Genomic DNA, 21,320 nt, shown 5'->3' on the forward strand with positions numbered 1-21,320 from the left:
TTGGGGATATATTCCAGGTCAACTGGAGATATTCGGAAGCAGGGTTAATAGAAACTACAGATGGAGTTTGGTCTGTTGTCTACAGGGAAGGCGGTGGAGCAGTTGAGGAAGGCATGGGGGGTGATATACGAGTAGGAGGGAAGCCAGCAGGATGCTTGTACACCAGCTAAGGAAAAGGGAGGCCGCCAGGGAGATAGGAAGAGTGAAGGACAGAGGAGGGAATACGGTCTTGGACCCAGCAGGGCTGAACGGGTGTTTGTAAGGAATTTTATAGTCGGCCATATGAGTCGGAACCCCCAGCTGAGGTGGAGGGGATGAGGCAGTTTTTGGAGTGTTTGAAGTTTCCGAAGATGGAGGAAGGAATGGTGGAGGGGTTGGGAGGCCCGATCGAGATTGAAGAAATAGCAGAGGGGGCTGGAGGCCATGCAGTCGGGTAAGGCCCCGGAAACCGGACGATACCCAGTGGAATTTTACAAAAGGTTCTCTTGAGATGCTGGGCCCGCTGCTGGTGAGGGCATTTAATGAGGCAAGGGAGTGGGGTATTCTTCCCCCAACAATGTTGCAGGCCTCGAACTAGCTGATCCTGAAGCAGGAGAAAGACCCAGAGATATGCGGATCATACAGGCCAATCTCCTTGTCGATGCCAAATTGTTGGCTAAAATCTTGGCCTCAAGGATAGAAGATTGTGCCCCGGAGGTGATAGGGGAAGACCAAACGGGGTTTGTTAAGGGCAGACAGCTAACGACCAACATTAGAAGGCTCTTAAGTGGGATCACAATGCCCTCAGAGGGAAGGGAGGTGAAGGTAATGTTTGCGATAGATGCAAAAAAAGGCCTTTGACCAGGTGGAGTGGAACTATTTGGAGAGATGTTAGGGCGGTTCGGGTTTGGGCGGGGCTTCATTGATTGGGTCCGGTTGTTGTACTAGGCACCGGTGGCGAGTGTCCGAATGAATTGGTTGATGTTGGACTATTTTAAATTGCACCAGGGGACTAGGTAGGGATGCCCGCTCTCCCCATTGCTGTTCGCTTGACCTGGCTAGTGGAACAAATGAAGGAGGACTTTTGAAAGTGGAACATGCTTCAGCTGTCACTGGCGAGGAGGGGAGACATTGTGAAAATGACGGGCCTCCCGAGATTTCTGTTTGTTTCATGTGCCTCCCCATCTTTATCCCAAAGGCCTTTTTTAAACGGGTAAATAAGGTGATTTCTGGTTTTGTGTGGGCGGGTAAAACCCCACGAGTGAAGAAATTGCTGCTGGAGGTTAGTTGGGGGGAGGGTGTGTTGGCACTGCTGAACTTTAGCAACATATTACGAGGCAGCAATCTTAGCCATGATTAGAAAGTGGGTAATGGGGGGGGAGAACGAGTGTGGATGGGAGATTTAATCATAGATGGGAGCTTTCCCTGTTTGGAGGATTTAGAGGAGAAGTTTGAATTGCCGAGAGAGAATGGTTTAGATGTCTGCAGACACGGGATTTTTTGCAAAGGCAGGTTTCGACCTTTCCGTTCCTACCGCCACGCGGGATACAGGACAGATAGGGTGGGAGAGGAGTAGGTCTCAGATATCTATAAAGAGCTTATGGAGTGGGAGGTAACTCGCATAGAGGAGCTAAAGTCCAAATGGGAAGATGAGCTGGGGGGGGGGGGGGGGAGAAAGAGAGGTGATAGAGGTGGGTCTGGGCGGATGCTTTGAGCAGAGTCAACACATCTATTATATTATTATATCTGATAGTAATGTATTGCCTTGTGCAATATCAGTTACTCGCTTGTTTCTTCCAGAATAATCCTTAACTTGATGTTGAATAACATTCATGGTCTTTCCAATTGGAGCAAATGATTTATTGAGTAACGTTGATGAATTAACTGAGTTTGTTCTCTCTCCAATGCTTAACTAGATGTTACATGAACAAGATTAACTAAGAAGCACTTATGATTATTTACACCTGTGCTGAGCTGTCTCATGTGAGCATGTGGGTGGGTGGGTGTTGTCGATTATCCTGTTCTAGCAAATAATATTGAGACAATCACATGAAGTGTGATCTGTGCACAGTTTTATTACTTTTGTTATGTTTTATATACTTGTGGTAGGTCAGTGTTTTGTTTTTATCACCCCATATCTTGTTTATAAGGAGGTGAATGGAGCTGAAGTGGGATGAAGGTTGGATGGTTGGGTTTGTAGGATTAGTTTAGTCCTCACTGAGATTGAGGATAAATTCCCAGTTAGAGCTGATCTCTAACAGGGGTTTTTAAAAAAGGTTTCTTTTAGGGTACTGGATTTAATATTCCATGCCTTTATCCTTTTGATATCCTGGAGAGGACAGAGTTCATTCTGACTCTTCCTTGAGGTTGAGTATTCTTTCGCTTGGGTCTCTCCTCTCTGGTACTCTTGAGCTATTAGAACAAGAAGATTGAAAATGGGACATGTTGAGGTGTGGTTGGCCAACTGTAGTTGGGTTGTTGAGGAGAGGGATTGGTCTTGGTATGCTTTCTGTGCTGGCGTCATTCTGAGTCGTTTGAGCATCTCTCTTTTGGGGTTTTCTTTCTTTCTGTCTTCTTCCAGGTGAGGAGGGTGCTGTTTCTAATCCTGGTCTTGTCCTGTGGTTTGGGGGAGGTTCCCCTAGTTGTACTGGGGAGGAAGAAATTGTCGCTTCCTCTCCCAGTGCCCATTCTTGATGGTCTTTAAGTTTCTTCTTCTCTGGATGTGGTGTAACAAAGGGTCACCTGGACTCGAAACATTAGCTCTTTTCCCACCCTACAGATGCTGCCACACCTGCTGAGATTATCCAGCATTTCTCTTTGCCTTGGTTTGCGCAGTTTAGCTGATGGCTTATTGGTTGTACTCGCGTCCCATCTTATTATTTTTGTAGTTAAATGACTGGGTTTCAGTTACCAAATGCGGAACCTGATCCAAAATATCTTTACAAATCTTAATCTGTTTTTAACTTTGTCCACTAAGTGAACGTGAACGCATAATCATTTTATATTTTTCTTGTTTCTGTCTTGGTATCTGTTTGGGTTCTGGGATCTTCTCTGACAATCCACTTATTGTCCCAATGCTTCAAGATGCCAGCATCTGATTTTTGATTGTTTCTCTGGAAGTCTTAGCATTAACATTTTAATTAAAGATTTAGATAGCTGCAGCAGTTACAAATGCACCTGTACACTCACTTGTCATTTTCAGGGTTAACTATCAGTGCTGCTGACTGGGTCTTTATGTAGTCTGCAGCAGCTAAGTAATCTTATGGGCTATGTGTTCCATTAATGTTATCTTTTCCAATATGATTGTGTTTCTGTGCTGGTACTTGTGATGTGAGTTCATGATTGCTGATATAAAGGAGACATGAAGTTTGTTATCTCAGCCTTGGGTGCTCAGAATGGAAACCAGTTTATCTAAACCTGTTTTTACATTATAGTTTTATATTTGTTTTTGTTGTGAATTTGCTGTTTTTCAGCTTTATGGAATTATTTAATCTAATCACCTGTTGAAGTTAAAAGTACCCTGCTCAGATGGTTGAGGTAGATCTGGGCTGTAAAATTGGACGCTGACATTCCGTTGGTATTAGTGAATTTTTGTGATACATTTTAATGTTAAAGTGGACATAAGCATGCTTGGGACAGTCTCTGCGACTTTGATCCATGTAACTATAAACATTCATTATATAATACTCTCTTGTTACTCTTGACAGAGCTGAAAGAATGATGCATCTTGGATGCTGATTCTTCTGCATCTTTAACATGTATTTTTAAAAAATAGTCCACATGCGCTTCACAAATAAGAAATGGGTGTTGAGCCAAGAATTGAGGGATTAGGTCCCCCCCCATCCCCCCCTCCTTTACCTCTTCACCACTTTATCATTCTTCATTCCCTTTTAATATACTATTTAAACCTTGCCTCCTTTCAACCTCCTTTGGTCATTGTTCTAACATCTCCCTTTGTGGCTTGCGTCAAATATTATTTAAAACTCCTGTCAAGCGCCTTGAATGATTTTTCTACACTAAAGGAGCTGTATAAATATAATCTTTTTAAAAATGAGGTGGAGAGGCTTCATATCAAAGTTCATTATTTCACCCTACTCTGCATTAAATTTGACCTGCCACTTGTCTGCCTATTCCATTAACCTGTCTGTCCTTTTTGAAGTTCTACACTATCCTGCCCACGGTTCACTATGCTTCCATGTTTTGTATCATCCACAATTTCTGTAATTGTACCCTGTATACCAAGTCCTAGGTATATGAGGAAGAGCTAGGGTCCCAACACCGACCTCTGTGGAACACCACAGCCAGCATTCCTCCAATTTGAAAAACATCCATGAACCACTCAGCCAATTTTGTATTCATGTTGCTACTATCCCTTTATTCCCTGAGCTGCAACTTTCCCCAGAAGTCTATTATGAGGCACTTTATCACATTTCTACCAGATGTGCATGTACACCACATCAACAGCATTACACTTAACAACCTTCTCTGTTACCTCATCAAAACTCTCTCAAATGTTAGTTAAACATTTGCCCGTAACAAGTCCAGGCTGATTTTCCTTTAATTAATTCGTACTTGCCCAAGTGATTATTAATGTCCCAAATGATTGTTTCTTGAAGCTTCCCCACCACTGAAGTTAACTGGCTGGGTTTATCTTCATTGCCATTTTTGAACAAAGGTATAATGTTTGTAATTTTCCAGTCATCTGGCACCAGCCCCAAACTCTAAGAAAGACTTGGAAATAAGGCAGTGTCTGAAATTTCCACTCTTACTTGCCTCAGTATCCTGCGATGCAATCCCACCCAGTTCTGGTGCCTTATAAATTTTAAGTAACTGATTGCTACTAATACCCCAATCTTTATCAATTTTTAGCCCATTAATGTACGAACTACCTCATCTTTCACATGACCTGTGCAACATCTTGGGCGGGATTCTCCAAGCCGAAATTGCGCTCGGTGCAGGGCAGAGCATGAGCATCAAACAGAGGTCGCGTCGCTCCTGCGTCCTCCGGTCCCCGAGAATCCCCACCTATTAGGTGCGCTTGGTCACCGTGACCGCGGTCGTGGCGATTGAAAGAGGCCCCCGCGGCAATTCTCCCAAGTGCAGCTGGCCGAGTTCCCACCAGGCATGGGTATCTCATGGTTCCCTCTGCGGACACTCAGTGTGTCGGCTGCGGACTCAGCCCATGGCCGCCCTGGTGGGGTGGGGTGGGGGGTTGCGGGCGGATTATTCGCCGGAGGGGGGCCTCCAGGACAGCCAGGTCCGACCGAGGGGCCACCGATCCGCGGGCAACACACGAACTGGGGGGGGGTGCCTGTCTTCTTGGTGCCGGTCCGCGGTGTAGGGCGGCTGACACAGGCCGCCGCCGTGCGCATGCACGGATCCACGATCGGACGTGCAGGGCCCCGTATCGGCAGCTGGATCTGCGAGGAGCACTCTGAGGCCCTGCTAGCCTCTAGCAATTCGGAGAATCACCCTGAACTTTCTCCCAGGTAAGCACAGTAAGAAGTCTTACAACACCAGGTTAAAGTCCAACAGGTTTGTTTCAAACACGAGCTTTCGGAGCACGGCTCCTTCTTCAGGTGAATGGCTATTCACCTGAAAGAAGGAGCCGTGCTCCGAAAGCTCGGTGTTTGAAACAAACCTGTTGGACTTTAACCTGGTGTTGTAAGACTTCTTACTGTGCTCACCCCAGTCCAACGCCGGCATCTCCACATCATTTCTCCAGGTAAGCCCAGAGTGATTCGCGCACGTTTTTTTCACGGGCATGGGGACAAAACCGATTGGAAAAAATAGGACTGGAGACTTCCCGAGGAGTGTTTACCAGTTTCTGCCAGCTTTTAAGGACAGGACAGGGAAACTGACTGTGGGGCAGTTACTGAGGTGCACCATCTAATGAGATGATAAAGGTTGAAGAGGTTTCAATTTATAATGACAAATTCTGTTTTTATGCTGCAGTTTGTAAGTTTATCATTTTGGGTTATATTTAAAGCCTAAATATAATTTGTTTAGTTTTTAATTGGTTCGGTCCTCCAGTCCCTTCTTTGCCTCACTGTTCCCAAAGGCATGACATGATTATTCAGACATTGGCATGACCTCCACTGTCTCCATTAAGTAACCATTCTTCACGTTTAAGCCATAACAATGGGTTTCCCAGCTATTTTTGTACTTAATTGGCGTGCACATATATTATGTTTCTGGTCTTTGACAATAGAGGGCATTGCAGTATGACTCAATATCCACACCTCCAATTTTCAGGTTGCTAGATAATGATGAGAAGTGGTAACCCTAATGTTTGCCTTTCTTCTTTCTCAGCCAGGAGATGCTGAGCAGAATTGCCCATCATTTTGATTTGAGATGAGCTAATTCAGCATAAACCTGGGATCAGACTTGTTACTTTAAATTGTATGTTTCAGCACCACAACACCATAGTATATTTTTTTAAGAGGTTACTGATAACAACAATGGTTTTTTTAATATTAATTCTGGGGATTAGTGAGTAATATGGATAATAATTACTGAATAATTATTTTCAGATTAGATTGTGTTTGTTTCTTTTTGTGTACGAAAAACCCATGCAATTCGGGTGCTAACTCCTGTTATAACCTAGCATAGGCCTACTCCTAACACAATTTATTTAGTGATTAAATCATTTATGAAGGAATAAGCAGTTACTTAAATGAGGGCTGCTGATACTTGATTCTTTTTTTTCCAATTAAAGGGCAATTTAGCGTGGCTAATGCACCTACACTGCACATCTTTTCGTGGGGGTGAGACCCACGCAGACACTGGGAGACTGTGCAAACTCCACACAGACAGTGACCTGGGGCCGGGATCAAACCCAGCTCCTTGGCTTTGTGAGACAACAGTGCTAACCACTATGCCGCTGTGCTGCCTGTGGTGATGTGCATCACTGTAAATACACGAGGGGTTAGTGTAGATACACTACGACTGAGTAAACACTAGAGGGAGCACCAGAGACGTCATGTCATGCAGATATACAGCTAATGAACACCGAGTAGGACACGACCAATGGGCAGTCAAGACACCCAGAGGTGACACTACCACAAGGGGCCATTGCACAACCCATGTATAAGGACAGGGCACACATGCTCTGTCTCTTTCCACAGGCTACACTTAGAGAGTAGGACAGGGCCAGATCAGAAGCACCACACCCACCACGTGGCTTAGAGCAGACTGGTTAGTTAGACTGCGTTATTATAGCAAGATTAGCAGGAGAGTCAAACTCCTAAGAACTGTGCTAATGGTTCAATAAATCACGGTGAACTTACTTCAAAGACTGGAGTATCTTTTGGTCAACGCTGCATCGAGTTGCAGCCTGTGTTATCCCAGAGTACCTAACACAACACTGCCCAGGATTGCTGATCATAGTGTCCTTTAGGGAAGGAAATCTGCTGTCCTTATCTAGTCTAGCCTATATGTGACTCCAGGCCCACACCAATGTAGTTGACTCTTAAGTGCCTGCCGAAATGGCCTAGTAAGCCACTCCGTTGTATCAAACTGCAAAAAGTCAATAAAGAATTAAACCAGACAGACTACCCAGCATCAACCTTGGCACAGAAAATGACCACGGCAAACCCAGCTCTGTTGACCCTACAAGGTCCTCCTTACTGACATCTGGGGGTTTGTGCCAAAATTGGGAGAAATATCTCACAGACTAGCCAAGCAACAGGCTGATGTAGTCGTATTCACAAAATCGTACCTTACAGATAATGCCTAAACGCCATCATCACCATCCTGGGGTATGTCCTGTCCCACCGGCAGGACACACTCAGCAGAGGTGGTGGCGCAGTAGTATACAGTCAGGAGGGGGTTGCCCTGGGAATCTCGTGGCACCAGGTCAAACATGGTATTACCCTTACTGCAGGCTGATGAATCAGTGCTCCTCCATGTTGAACTCCACTTGGAGGAAGCACTGAGGATTTCAAGGGTGCAGAATGTACTCTAGGTGGGGGGGGGGGGGGGGGGGAAGAGAGAGAGAGAGAGAGGAGTGGGGGCTTCTGTGTCTACCACCATAAGTGGCTCGGTAGCATCGCCACAGACCAAGCCGGGTGAGTCCGAAAGGATATAGCTGCCAAACTGGGATGGTGGAAAATGGTGAGGGCGTCAACAAGAAGGAAAAACATATGTCATGATCCCCAATGAAGTGAGCAATGATATCATAGGAGAGTTAGAAGTTGATAGATTGAGAGTGGCCTTGCCCTGCTGCAGGAGTACAATACAAGGGAGAGAGCTGATCGGTCTTAGTTTTTCTCCAATTTAAAACTACATTTAGAAATGTGTAGCATTAAAAAATAACTTCAATAATTTTCTACTTGGAAAAAGTAATTATAATAAGTGATACAAGTATAGGTAGGTTGGAGTAGTTAGACTGGGAGACTTAAGTTAAGGTGAGAGGAGTATCTTTTAAGACTTTCTGAACTTTTTTGTGCTTTACATGTCCCACCATTTAGATCCCTTCTTATGCCCTTAAGCATTCATTTTATTCGCACTGTTGTACAATTACTTCTCAAGAAAAAGCATTGTTTTAGTCCAAAAGGATAGCAGGGACAGCCAACTTATATTTTTTTAAAAAGCAACAAATGTGTGGAGCACTCAGCAGGTTGGGCAATTTTAATAGAAAGAAGATGGGGTTGGAATTCTCTCTTGTCTCCACCGGCAGGTTCAATAAATTTGGTTTAAGCTGGTATGAGTTTCCCATGAGTTCTTCAGCTGGTGCCCAGCATGCAGATCCAGAAACTCACTGAATGAAGGCCCGACCACCTGCCCCTGATTCTCTGAGGCACCAGTGGGAAAACACGTCAGTGACACCATACTGGTCACATTATGGGCCTGTGTGTGTTCAAGAGCAGAACTGAAGGACAGCCAGCAAAATAGAAAAGCTTTCCCTGTCTAAATATCACACTTAATTAAATGAATCGTGATTTTTGTCTTTGGACACTTCTGGGAAATTCTGTAGTTTTTATTAATGATTTCTGAATCCCTGCACTGAGTCCAGTAATAAACTGATATTCTAAGCTCCTGTATGGCTTTGATTAGAGTGCTGCATTTTCTAGAGCTGCTTTTTAATCGGTTTCTAAATGCAACTGAAAAAAATGTCTTTCCAAGCTCAAAGATTTGGGGGTGAAGTATAAACATAATTACTGTAAAACTTCCATTCTTCTGCAATAAAAAACAGACTACCAAACACTTGAGGTGTGAACGTGGCATGCTAATGTTGTGACGAACCTGAACAATGCCTGGGGTGCCCCTGGGCATTCAGGATGGAGGTTGCCTGGATCCTGAATGTCACAGCAGTGGGTGGGGAGAGCTTCTTCAAGTGGACCTTCCAGATTCGGTGTCCAGCCTCGGTGCTCTCTCTTTCTCAGGAGGTTCATTTTTCTGTTATAATGGGTCACCGATGTTGGGTGCAGTTTCAATATGGCGTCTGGATAGGACGGCGGACGGGAGCCATCAAACATACCCTGGCACGGAACTTGGCACAGAACTCCCAGGTGCATAATTAATGAGGTCGGGGCCATAAGATTTGCCATGCTTTTCTCCGCAGCGGGAAGCGTAAAATGTTCCTACCCTGCCACGGGACTTAGTCCCAGGATGGGTGACTTCCTTCTGTGGTTCATGTTCAGGTCAGTTGAATGTCCTGGTAAAAGATCTTGAACTGAAACATTAACCTTACCTGGTGTGAATCCCAAAAGCTCCAATATTCTCCTCTGTTCTTAAAATAAAGCAATCTCCACCTCATGTGTCAATGACCTGATTGAAACATGCAAAATTCTGAAGGGGCTTGATTTTGTGGACACAGAGATATTGGCTGGTAACTTTCTCAGGGTGGCAATTGCTGTCAGATTGCCACTCTCGCCAGGTTTACCTTTGCTGGGATTCCAAAGCCCCTCTCTCGCACAAACTTCCGCACTCTGGCTGGGTGAGACAGGAGCAGCAAAGTGCACCCCTAGCTACATCGGTGTGGAGTAACTGGGGCATAAGAAGTAAGTTGCACCCTGATGTCCCATCAATTGACGACAGACGAGGAGTCGGGAGAAAATCTGTGGCTTTAATCAGCTTAAAGACACCTGTGGCAGCCGGTCCCAGAATGAGGGCAGGGCTGGAGGTTAGCCACCTTTATACATGAGCCCGAGGGGAGGAGCCACAGGCGGAGCCAGCAGGGACAAGCCCAGCATGTAACAATACAACAGTATAATACAATACAATAATAATACAGTGGTTTACCACATTCACCCACTGTTTAAAAAAAGAGTCCGGCGGGGGTGAAGTGGACGAGTTGAGTTATAGATCGAGTCTGTCAGGGGCTTTGACTGTCTGCTGTGACCGCCTCAGTCCCAGCTGTGGTGTGGATATTGGTGTCAGGTGAGGTGATGAGGCCTGCGTGTCCAGGAGCGTGTCATCTTCTGCATCTCGTAGTCGATGAGTAGCAATGGGGGGAGATGGTGTAGGGTCGGGGGTAGTGGTGATGGTCACTGGGGAACCTGCGGGTGCCAAATCCCGAAGGGAGACTGTGTTAGTGGTGATGGTCACTGGGGAACCTGCAGGTCAGGAGGATACCATGTCCTCCCGACCGTCATGGTGTGCCTCGTAGGCATATTGGGGGTTAGCATGGAGGAGAAGGGCCTTTTCAACCAGTGGATCCGACTTATGGCTCCTCGCATACTTCCAGAGGAGGACGGGGCCCTGGGACCGTCAGCCAGGATGGGAGCGAGACCCCTGAGGTGGACTTCCTGGAGAAAACAAACGTCCTCTGGTGAGGGGTCACATTGGTGGCAGTATACAGGAGCGACCAATGGAGTGGAAGGATCGGGAAGGACCACCTGCCAGCGGGAGACAGGGAGACTTCTAGACCGTAGGGCAAGAAGGACGGCCTTCCAGACCGTAGCATTCTCCCTCTCCACCTGTCCGTTTCCCCGGGGGTTGTAGCTGGTAGTCCTGCATGAGGCAATGCCCTTGCTAAGCAGGAACTGACGGAGCTCATCACTCATGAAAGAGGAACCTCGATCATTATGGATATAGGTGGGGAAACCGAACAAAGTGAAGAGGCCGTGCAGGGCCTTGATGACTGTGGCAGAGGACATGTCGGGGCATGGTATGGCGAAAGGGAAACATGAGTACTCATCAGTGACGTTGAGGAAGTACATGTTAGGGTCAGTGGAGGGGACGGGCCCTTTGAAATTGACGCTGAGGCGCTCGAAGGGGCGGGAGGTCTTTACCAGGTGTGCTCTGTCTGGCCGATAGAAGTGCAGTTTGCACTCCGCGCAGACCTGGCAGTCCCTGGTCATTGTCCTGACCTCCTCAATGGAGCAAGTCGGGTTGTGGGCCTTGATGAAGTGGAAGAACCGAGTGACCCCTGGGTGACAGAGGTCATTGTGGAGGGCCCGAAGTCTGTCTGCTTGTGCGCTGGCACATGTACCGCGGGATAGGGCATCTGGGGGCTCATTGAGCTTCCCAGATCGATACAAGATATCATAATTATAGGTGGAGAGTTCGATCCTCCACCGTGGGATCTTGTCATTCTTGATCTTGCCCCGCTGTATGTTATTGAACATGAAGGCAACCGACCATTGGTCAGTGAGGAGAGTGAATCGCCTACTGGCCAGGTAATGGCTCCAATGTAGCACAGCTTCCACAATGGCTTGGGCTTCCTTTCCAACGGAGGAGTGTCGAATTTTGGAGCCCTGGATGGTACGGGAGAAGAAAGCCACCGGGCCTGCCCGCCTGGTTGAGGGTAGTGGCCAGGGAAAAGTCGGACACATCGCTCTCCACCTGGAATGAGATGGACTCGTCTACTGTGTGCATCGAGGCTTTAGCAATATCTGCTTTGAAGCAGTTGAAGGCCAGGCGGGCCTCAGCCGTCAGGGGAAAAGGGTGGATTTAATGAGTGGGCGGGCCCTGTCCGCATAATTGGGGACCCACTGGGCATAGTAGGGGAAGAACTTCGGGCATCTCTTCAGGGCCTTGAAGCAGTGGGGAAGGGGAAATTCCAGAAAGGGGCGCATGGGGTCGGGTCCCAGCACTCTGTTTTCCACAACGTAGCCAAGGATGGCCAGGTGGGTTGTGTGGAAAACTCATTTCTCCTTATTGTACGTGAGGTTAAGGAGCTTGGCGATGTGGAGGAATTTTTGGAGGTTGGCGTCATGGTCCTGCTGGTCATGGCCGCAGATGGTGACATTATCCAGATATGGGAACGGGGTCCGTAGCCCGTACTGGTCAATCATTCGGTCCATCTCCCGTTGGAAGACCGAGACCCCATTGATGACGCCGAAGATGACACTGAGGAAGTGGTAAAGGCGACCATCTGCCTCAAGGGCAGTGTATTGGCGGTCCTCTGGGCGGATGGGGAGCTGGTGGTACGCGGACTTCAAGTCGATGGTGGAGAAGACCCGGTACTGCGCAATCTGATTGACCATGTCAAACATGCGGGGAGGAGGGTACGCATCGAGCTGTGTGTACCGGTTGATGGTCTGACTGTATGATCCCTCCATGTCCTTTGGTAGTGTGGTGACCAGAATTGGACACAGAATTCCAAATGTGGCCTAACCAACATTCTATATAATTGTAACATAATTTTCGAGCTTTTATACTCAATACCCTGTCCTATGAAGGCAAGCATGCCATATGCTTTCTTTACCATCATTTCCACCTGTGCTGCCACTTTTAAGCATCTTGTGTTCCTGCACGCCCAGGTCTCTCTGTGTCTCTATGCTCCTGATGGTTCTGACATTTATTTTATAGTTCCCACCTGAATCGGATCTACCAAAATGCATCACCTCGCATTTGTCCGGGTTAAATTCTGCCATTTCTCTGCCCTATTTTGCAACCTACCTATATCCTGTTGTATTCTCTGACAATCTTCATCAATATCCGCAACTCCTACAATCTTAGTATCATCCGCAAACCTGCTAATCAAACCCACTACGTTTTCTTCCAAGTCATTTATTATTACAAAAAGCAGAGGTCCCAGTACGGATCCCTGCGGAACACCGCTAGTTACAGACGTCTATTCAGAAAAACACCCTTCCACCGCTACTCTTTGTCTTCTATGGCCAAGCCAGTTCTGGATCCATCTAGCTAGTTCACCCCTGGCTCCATGTGATCTAATCTAATGGCACATATCTATGAGGGATGTAGGCCTGGGATCTTTACAGAAATAGGAAAGTGCAAGACAATATTCGCCCTTCTCCAGCAGTCCTCAAAATACAATAAAATAATTCTCACTTGTTTATTTAAATGAAAACGCAAGTAAATTTGCAAAGGTGAAATTTATTTTTTACTATTTTTTACCTTAAAGTGCAGAAGAACGCCATTCGGACCATTGAGCCTGCACCGACCCTCTGAAGTAGCATCCTACCTGGGACCACTCCTCTCCCATCCCCATAACCCCATTTAGGGATTCACGTTAGTGAACAGATGGGAGTCTTTAGGTTTCATGTTTGAAAACGGAATGAGATTGAATATTGTTAAGCATTTGCACCAACATGTCCAACAATTTTTAATGCTAAGTGAAACCTCGATGGATTCAAATGTAACACCTATACTTTGACAACAATATCAACGTGATACACAAAAATAATACACAGCCAAAGTTTGTATTTATAATCTCAAGCCTCAAAAATCTGTAACACTTGCATATCAGTTTTTCTTCATGAGATTACTGAAATGCAAGGTAATTAATTCAGATCCTGCATTGGAGCCTGAGTTGATGTTTCTATAACTTGAAAGGTTGTTTCTTAATAACTACATCAAATATTGGGCACGTTTTATTTAACATTTTTGTAATAATTTTGTTCCAACTTGAAGGAAATATTTATGTATTTGTCTGAATTTATAAGCCCTCCTAATTTGGTCAATAACAATCATGTTATATGTAGTTGGCAATCAAGTGCAATATGATGGTGATTTTCTTTATACAAAGCTGAATGTTACTGAGATTGATTTTTTAATTAGTTGGTAATATCATAGGGCATTTGTAGTATTGTCATTTATTGGAATAATGAGATACTTCTGTTCCCAACAAAGCTATTTCGTAAACCTGCACATTTAATGGCTAATGGAATTTGCCATTTGTGAGTAGGACATGTTGAAAGCACTTCCATGATCAGTCGTATTACATCCTCGCTAAATCATGCGTCAAATCTCTCAACAGTTGGTTGTGAGGAATTTTACTGTCCATCAGAGGCTTTCAGGTTGGATAATGATTCATGGTTTCGGAAGCTCTTTTTTCGCACTTCCCCAAACTTTGCTCTTAACCAACCCTTCACCCATGCCTTCTCATTTACTAGTTTTCAGTTCACTATCTGCTTGGGGGACAATTATGGGCATGAAAGGATGTATATTGGTGGCATACGTCCTGAGCCAGCCTTCTAGAGTTGCAAGTATTCATGTTAAATGCTGGGCCAGCATTTACTGCCCTTCCCTGAGGGCATTTAGGAGTCAACCACGTTGAGGTGGATCTGGAGTTACATGTAGGCCAGACCAGGTAAGGACGACAGATTTCCTTCCCTAACGGACATTAGTGAACCTGATAGGTTTTTACAACAATCGACAATGGTTTCAAGGTCATCATTAGACTCCTAATTCCAGATTTTTTTATTGAATTCAAATTTCACTATCTGCCATGGCGGGATTCGAACTCTGGTACCAGAGCCTGATTTTGGGTCTCTGGATTACTAGTTTAGCGACAATACCACTTTCGCCACTTCCTCCCAGTTATTGTCCATTAGTTTAAGCAGAACTCCTATTTGAGGTAACTGATCCCAAGAATGCTTTGACACTGAAATATAATGAATGCAAAGTTTTAGTATGGTTGGACTGTCTTTATGTTGTTTTCATCATAATTAAAAGCTTTACTTTGATTAAATGGCTAGTTACCATTCTTGATCCATCACTTGCCTCTCCTGAGGCTTCACTCTAAAGAAACTTCTGTTTACAATAAAAACACATTAAAGCCCATTTTCAAATGAATTTACCTGCAAGTATAAAGCAAAAAAGATTAATCTTTTTAACATATTACATTGTTTCCCAATCATAGCTTGTATTTTCTAAAATCTCTTCTCTTTCAGAACATTTACCAAAACTGCAAGTTAGATCCTATTCTGCGGCAAGGTAACAATTCACATTGTGTTTGTTTAAGGGGATGATTTCTCATTTCCTTCTCTTATGATATCTTGAGGTTTTGAACAGGTATTTTGTATCTGCATTCAGAGTAGAAGACATGAAAAGTATCCCAAGAATGTATCGCAAGGCAAAAGAGAGAGGAGCTTGAAACAATCACTATCACTAGAGAAAAAGGAATGGGAATGTTACTGGGGCTTAAGGCTGACCAGACCCCTGATGCCCTGCATCCTAGGATCTTAAAAGAGGTGGCTGAAGCATTCGTTGTAATCTTCCCAAATTCCACAGATTCTGGAAAGGTCCCAGAAGATTGGAAAACTGCACCTCTGTTCAAGAAAGGAGGGAGGCAAAGCTCCACAGCCTTTGCCTAGAACTCAGGAATGTTTTGGACCAGTTATCAAAAAAGAAATAGCATGCAGTGACAAAAGCATGAGTAATATGATGCAATCTACTCTGTGTAGCATTTTTAACAGAAAACACCATGCAATTTAAATTGCTGTGTTCTCAAATTTTAAAGCAGCAAATTTCCAAACTGCACTATAGTGAATGCACTGATATGACAATCTTTATTGTCAGTCCTGAGGAAGCTCATTACAATGAAGTTTAACTATAATCAGTCTCGTTGCCATGACTTGGGTGAATAAATGTTTAAGTGGAAAATGAATAATAAGCAAAATGAGGCAAGGTGATGGGTAATGGTGGGCATGAGCAAATATTGGTGATCCTATTGAATTCATTCATTTTCAAAAATTTCTTTATAGTTCATCTAACTATTACCCTGGTAAACTTCATTTTGTTTTCAACATCGTCGAATTCCAATCTTCACCCGAGAAGCCAGTTGCCCGAATGGGAGTATGCACAGGTTGGCTGGCAGAGCAAGTTGCACCAATTCTTCAGAGCTATGAAAGCAAAGTTACAATTGGTGACTGCTTGTCAAATGGGTTTTCACTGCCACAGGTATGTGCCATGTGACAAAACATTATAGAAGTGAAGCCATGCTCCGATTGAAGTAGATTGTGACTCATTTTAACAGTGGGATACTGGTGGACTGGATCTTTGTTTAGAACTTTGAAATAGGTTGCAGCAACTTCTCATCTCCCTCATTTTACTTTATATTTGGAATGAGGCTTGCAAATAGCAGAGAACTGCTAGAGACCAACAGATTTGGTTTGAGATTGGTCTGTAATTGGAACAACGATGAAAGTGGGGAGCCAAGAATTAAGAGTACTTGTTCTATTGACAAGTACAAATTGAATTTTGTTGTGATTACCTTCAGTCATTGGTACATATGTAGCTACCATTGGAGCAGAGTTGAGCTTGCTTTGCCATTCAAGCAGATCACAGCTGATGATCTACCTCGATGTCATTTTTCTCCCATTATCCCCTAATATCATTAGTGTCCAGAAGCCTAGCGATTTCTGTCTTAAACATGCTCAATGATTGAGCTTCCACAGCCCTCTGGTTCGAAAATTCCAAAGATCCACTACCCTGAGAGAAGAAATTCCTCCTCCTCACTTTTAAATGGCCTGCCCCTTATTCTGGGATTGTATCTTCTGATTCTGTCCCCTCAGTCAAGGGAAATATCCTACCTACAGATACCATTCCAAGCCCTGTATTTAGTGTGGTCACCTCTTATTCTTCAAAACTACTGGAGAATACACACCCAATTTTCTCAATCTCTCCTCCAGACAATCCTCCCATCTCCGGGATTAATCTGGTGAACTTTATTTGCATTCCCTCTATGGCAAATTCCATCCTTCCGCCGACAAAGAGGCCAAAAACTCTGTACAATACACTAGCTGCAACTCTATGCAATTGCAACCAAGGTACCTTTTCTCCTGTACTGAAATCCCCTTGTAATGAAGGCCAACATGCCATTTCCTTCCTAAATGCTTGCTGCGCCTGTATGCATACTTACAGTGACTCATTAATAAGGACACCCTGGTCCCTTTGGACATCAACACTTCCCAATATCTCACCATTTAAGAGATACTCTGCCTTTCTGTTTTTTCTACCAAAGTAGATAACTCCACACTTCTCACATTCCAATGGCCATGTTCCAGCCCATTCACTTAACCTGTCCAACTTTGTTGAAGCCCCCTTGTAACCCCCTCACAACCTACAGTCCCACCATCAGCAAATTTGAAAATATTACATTTGGACCCAACATAAAAATTATTGATATAAGTTGTGAACAATTATGTCCCCAGCACAGAGCCTTACAGTATCTCACTAGTCACAATCTGCCACCCTGAGAGTGATCCTTTTATTCACACCCTCTGTTTCTGTTTGTTAACCAATTTTCAGTCCATGTCAGTATATCACCCGAGATCCCATGTGCTCCAATTTTGTTCACTGACCTCCTGTGCGGGACCTTAACAAAAGCTTTCTGAAAATACTAATACACCACATCCACTGGTTTGCCTTTATCTATGTGACAAGTGACATTATCAAGAAAAATCTTCCAACAGGTTTGCCCGACCTGATTTCTCTTTTACAAGCCCATTATGACTCTGCCTAATAATTTTCCTAGTGTCTAGTTCTTATAACAGATTTTAATGTTTTTCCCACTGCTTGCATCAAACTAACATCTGGAGTTCTGTGTTCTCTCTCCTCCGGCCATGGACTTCACTTCTCAGTCCAGGCTCCTCAGCAGTGGCTCCAGTGGTACTGCTGAGCCAATGTGATTGGCTGACAGCTCTGTAAATGGGACTTTCCCCTGAGAGAGGAGCAGAAGTCTCTCCTGAAAGGAATTAATGCTGCTCCCAGCATCAGGATTGCGGGCAGGATCCACACCCCACTCCCATGCTGACTTTTTAGATGGCGGGGTGGAGAGGGTTATGGGGTGCAATGGGGGCATGGGCAGAGACTTCGGAACCTCATACAATTTAGCCTGATATGATAAATACTATTGGATATTGTTATGTATCTTAGTTTACTTGCATACATCTGCAGTGATATGTGTTGCCTTGCATTTATTGCAGAACATTGAGTAAGTTTTTACAAATTGCATAGTTGTTTTTCTTAATATTGAGTAATGTATTGTCATAGGGATTTGAACCTAGGATTACCTAATACTAATGGGACCATAAAACTGCAAAGTCAACACATTCGGAAAAAGCGATCAAAATGTATTTTTAATTCATTTTTCGGAGATATGGGCTTCGCTGGCTAGGCCAGGGTTCAATGCCCATCTTGCACTCTGTTGAGAAGGTGGTGGTGAGCTGTATTCTGGAACCGCTGCAGTCCCTGATGAGTAGATACACCCCAATGTGCTATTAGAGAGGGAGTTCCAAGACCCAACGACAGTGAAGGAATGGCAAATTATTTCCAAGTCAGATAGTGAGTGACTTGGAGGGGAACTTCCAAAGTGGTGGTGTCCCCATGTCTCTGTTGCCCTTGTCCTTTTGGTGGTAGTGGTAATTTGATTCGAAGATGCTGCTTAAAGAGCCTTGGTGAGTTCCTGCAGTGCATCTTGTAGATGGTACACAAAGTTGCTACTGTGCGTCGGTGGTGGAGGGAAGAGGTGTTGATCAAACGGACTGCTGGATGGTGCCAAGCGTCTCAAGTGTTGTTGGAGTTGTACTCATCCAGGCAAGTGGAGAGGGGGTATTCCAGCACACTCCTTTTGAATTTACTTGCAGGTCTAGAGATTCTCCGTCCTCTGAAAGAAGACCACGATCCGGAAAGGACCCTGCGGACCCCAACACACGGACCCGGCCATCGCCTCATCCGCAACCGCGATCCCAGAGACGTCATCCACTTACTGGCCTTCGACCCATCTACGCCGGAGCGTGGTCTGGACGTCCATCGCCCTGTGAAGACAAACCCCAGCCCGACAGTGACCCAGAACGCTCGACTGCGCAGACCCATCTACCGATTCAGCAACTGCAAGCAAGGCAACAAATCCTCCATCCACACACCGACCAGAGTGAATAACCTCTTTGGACACAACTATTCCCGTAACACTGCATACTCTCACCGTCTCCCAGGCTCGGAAAGAAGCAGTCACTCCAGGAAGTGTAGAAAACATGCAGGCCTGCAGGTGAGAGTGAAACCACGTGGCCCCAAAGCCCCTCTGCCTAGCTTACTCCTAGCTAATGTCCACTCTCTAGAAAACAAGCTAGACGAACTTAGAGCCAGACTCACTTTTCAAAGGGAACTGAGGGACTGCTGTGTGCTCTGTTTCACAGAGATATGGTTCACTCCTGCTTCACCGGACTTGTGCCTACAATCGGAGGGCTTCTCAGTCCACCGAATGGATTGTATGGCAGCCTCCGGCAAGGCTAGGGAAGGTGGGGTCTGCCTCCTAATCAACACCTCCTGGTGGCTACATGCAGCAGCAATGGCCACAATTTACAGTGACAATTCAGTAAGTTTTAAAGTGCTGCTGGACAAGGATAAGAGTGGTCCTAGGGTGAATGTGCTATTGGGGGAAGGCTAATTATAACAATATTAGGCTGGAACTGAAGAACCTAGATTGGGGGCAGATGTTTGAGGGTAAATCAACATCTGACATGTGGGAGGCTTTCAAATGTCAGCTGAAAGGAATTCAGGACCAGCATGTTCCTGTGCGGAAGAAGGATAAATACGGCAAATTTTGGGAACCTTGGATAACAAGAGATATTGTAGGCCTCGTCAAAAAGAAAAAGGAGGAATTTGTCAGGACTAGAAGGCTGGGAACAGACGAATCCTGTGTGGAATATAAGGAAAGTAGGAAGGAACTTAAGCAAGGCGTCAGGAGGGCTAGAAGGGGTCACGAAAAGTCATTGGCAAATAGGGTTAAGGAAAACCCCAAGGCTTTTTACACGTACATAAAAAGCAAGAAGGTAGCCAGGGTAAGGGTTGGCCCACTGCAGGATAGGCAAGGGAATCTATGTGTGGAGCCAGAGGAAATGGGAGAGGTACTAAATGAATACTTTGCATCAGTATTCACCAAAGAGAAGGAATTGGTGGATGTTGAGTCTGGAGAAGGGTGTGTAGATAGCCTGGGTCACATTGAGATCCAAAAAGACGAGGTGTTGGGCGTCTTGAAAAATATTAAGGTAGATAAGTCCCCAGGGTCTGATGGGATCTATCCCAGAATACTGAAGGCGCAAGAGAGGAAATTGCTGAGGCCTTGACAGAAATCTTTGGATCCTCACTGTCTTCAGGTGATATCCCGGAGGACTGAAAAATAGCCAATTTTGTTCCTTTGTTTAAGAAGGGTAGCAAGGATAATCCAGGGGACTACAGGCTGGTGAGCTTTACGTCAGTGGCAGGGAAATCACTGGAGAGAATTCTTTGAGACAGGATGTACTCCCATTTGGAAGCAAATGGACGTATTAGTGAGAGGCAGCATGGTTTTGTGAAGGGGAGGTCATGTCTCACTAACTTGATAGAGCTTTTCAAAGAGGTCACAAAGATGATTGATGCAGGTAGGGCAGTGGATGTTGTCTATATGGACTTCAGTAAGGCCTTTGACAAGGTCCCTCATGGTAGACTGGTACAAAAGGTGAAGTCACACAGGATCAGGGGTGAGCTGGCACGGTGGATACAGAACTGCCTAGGTCATAGAAGGCAGAGAGTAGCAATTGAAAGGTGCTTTTCTAATTGGAGGGCTGTGACTAGTGGTGTTCCGCAGGGATCAGTGCTGGGACACCCTTTGCTGTTTGTAGTATATATAAATGATTTGGAGGAAAATATAACTGGTCTGATTAGTAAGTTTCCAGACGACACAAACATAGAACATTACAGCGCAGTACAGGCCCTTCGGCCCTCGATGTTGCGCCGACCTGTGAAACCACTCTAAAGCCCATCTACACTATTCCCTTATTGTCCATATGTCTATCCAATGACCATTTGAATGCCCTTGGTGTTGGTGAGTCCACTACTGTTGCAGGCAGGGCATTCCAAGCCCTTACTACTCTCTGAGTAAAGAACCTACCTCTGACATCTGTCCTATATCTCCCCTCAATTTAAAGCTGTGTCCCCTCGTACTAGACATCACCATCCGAGGAAAAAGGCTCACAATGTCCACCCTATCTAATCCTCTGATCATCTTGCGTACCTCAATTAAGTCACCTCTTAACCTTCTTCTCTCTAACGAAAACAGCCTCAAGTCCCTCAGCCTTCCCTCATAAGATCTTCCCTCCATAGCAGGCAACATTCTGGTAAATCTCCTCTGCACCATTTCCAATGCTTGCACATCCCTCCTATAATGC

At 45.1% G+C, this 21,320-nt stretch overlaps 1 protein-coding gene across 1 annotated transcript in view; it reads left to right on the plus strand.

Annotated features, from left to right (window-relative positions):
• Positions 1-21,320, plus strand: part of mtrr (5-methyltetrahydrofolate-homocysteine methyltransferase reductase) — a 94,482-nt gene that overhangs the window by 38,734 nt on the left and 34,428 nt on the right. Inside the window, 2 exon segments of the mRNA XM_038796445.1 lie at positions 15,066-15,108; positions 15,879-16,074. Of these exon segments, the coding sequence (XP_038652373.1) occupies positions 15,066-15,108; positions 15,879-16,074 (239 nt within the window).

Source organism: Scyliorhinus canicula, chromosome 5, assembly GCF_902713615.1.
Source record: "Scyliorhinus canicula chromosome 5, sScyCan1.1, whole genome shotgun sequence".
Classification (NCBI taxonomy): domain Eukaryota; kingdom Metazoa; phylum Chordata; class Chondrichthyes; order Carcharhiniformes; family Scyliorhinidae; genus Scyliorhinus; species Scyliorhinus canicula.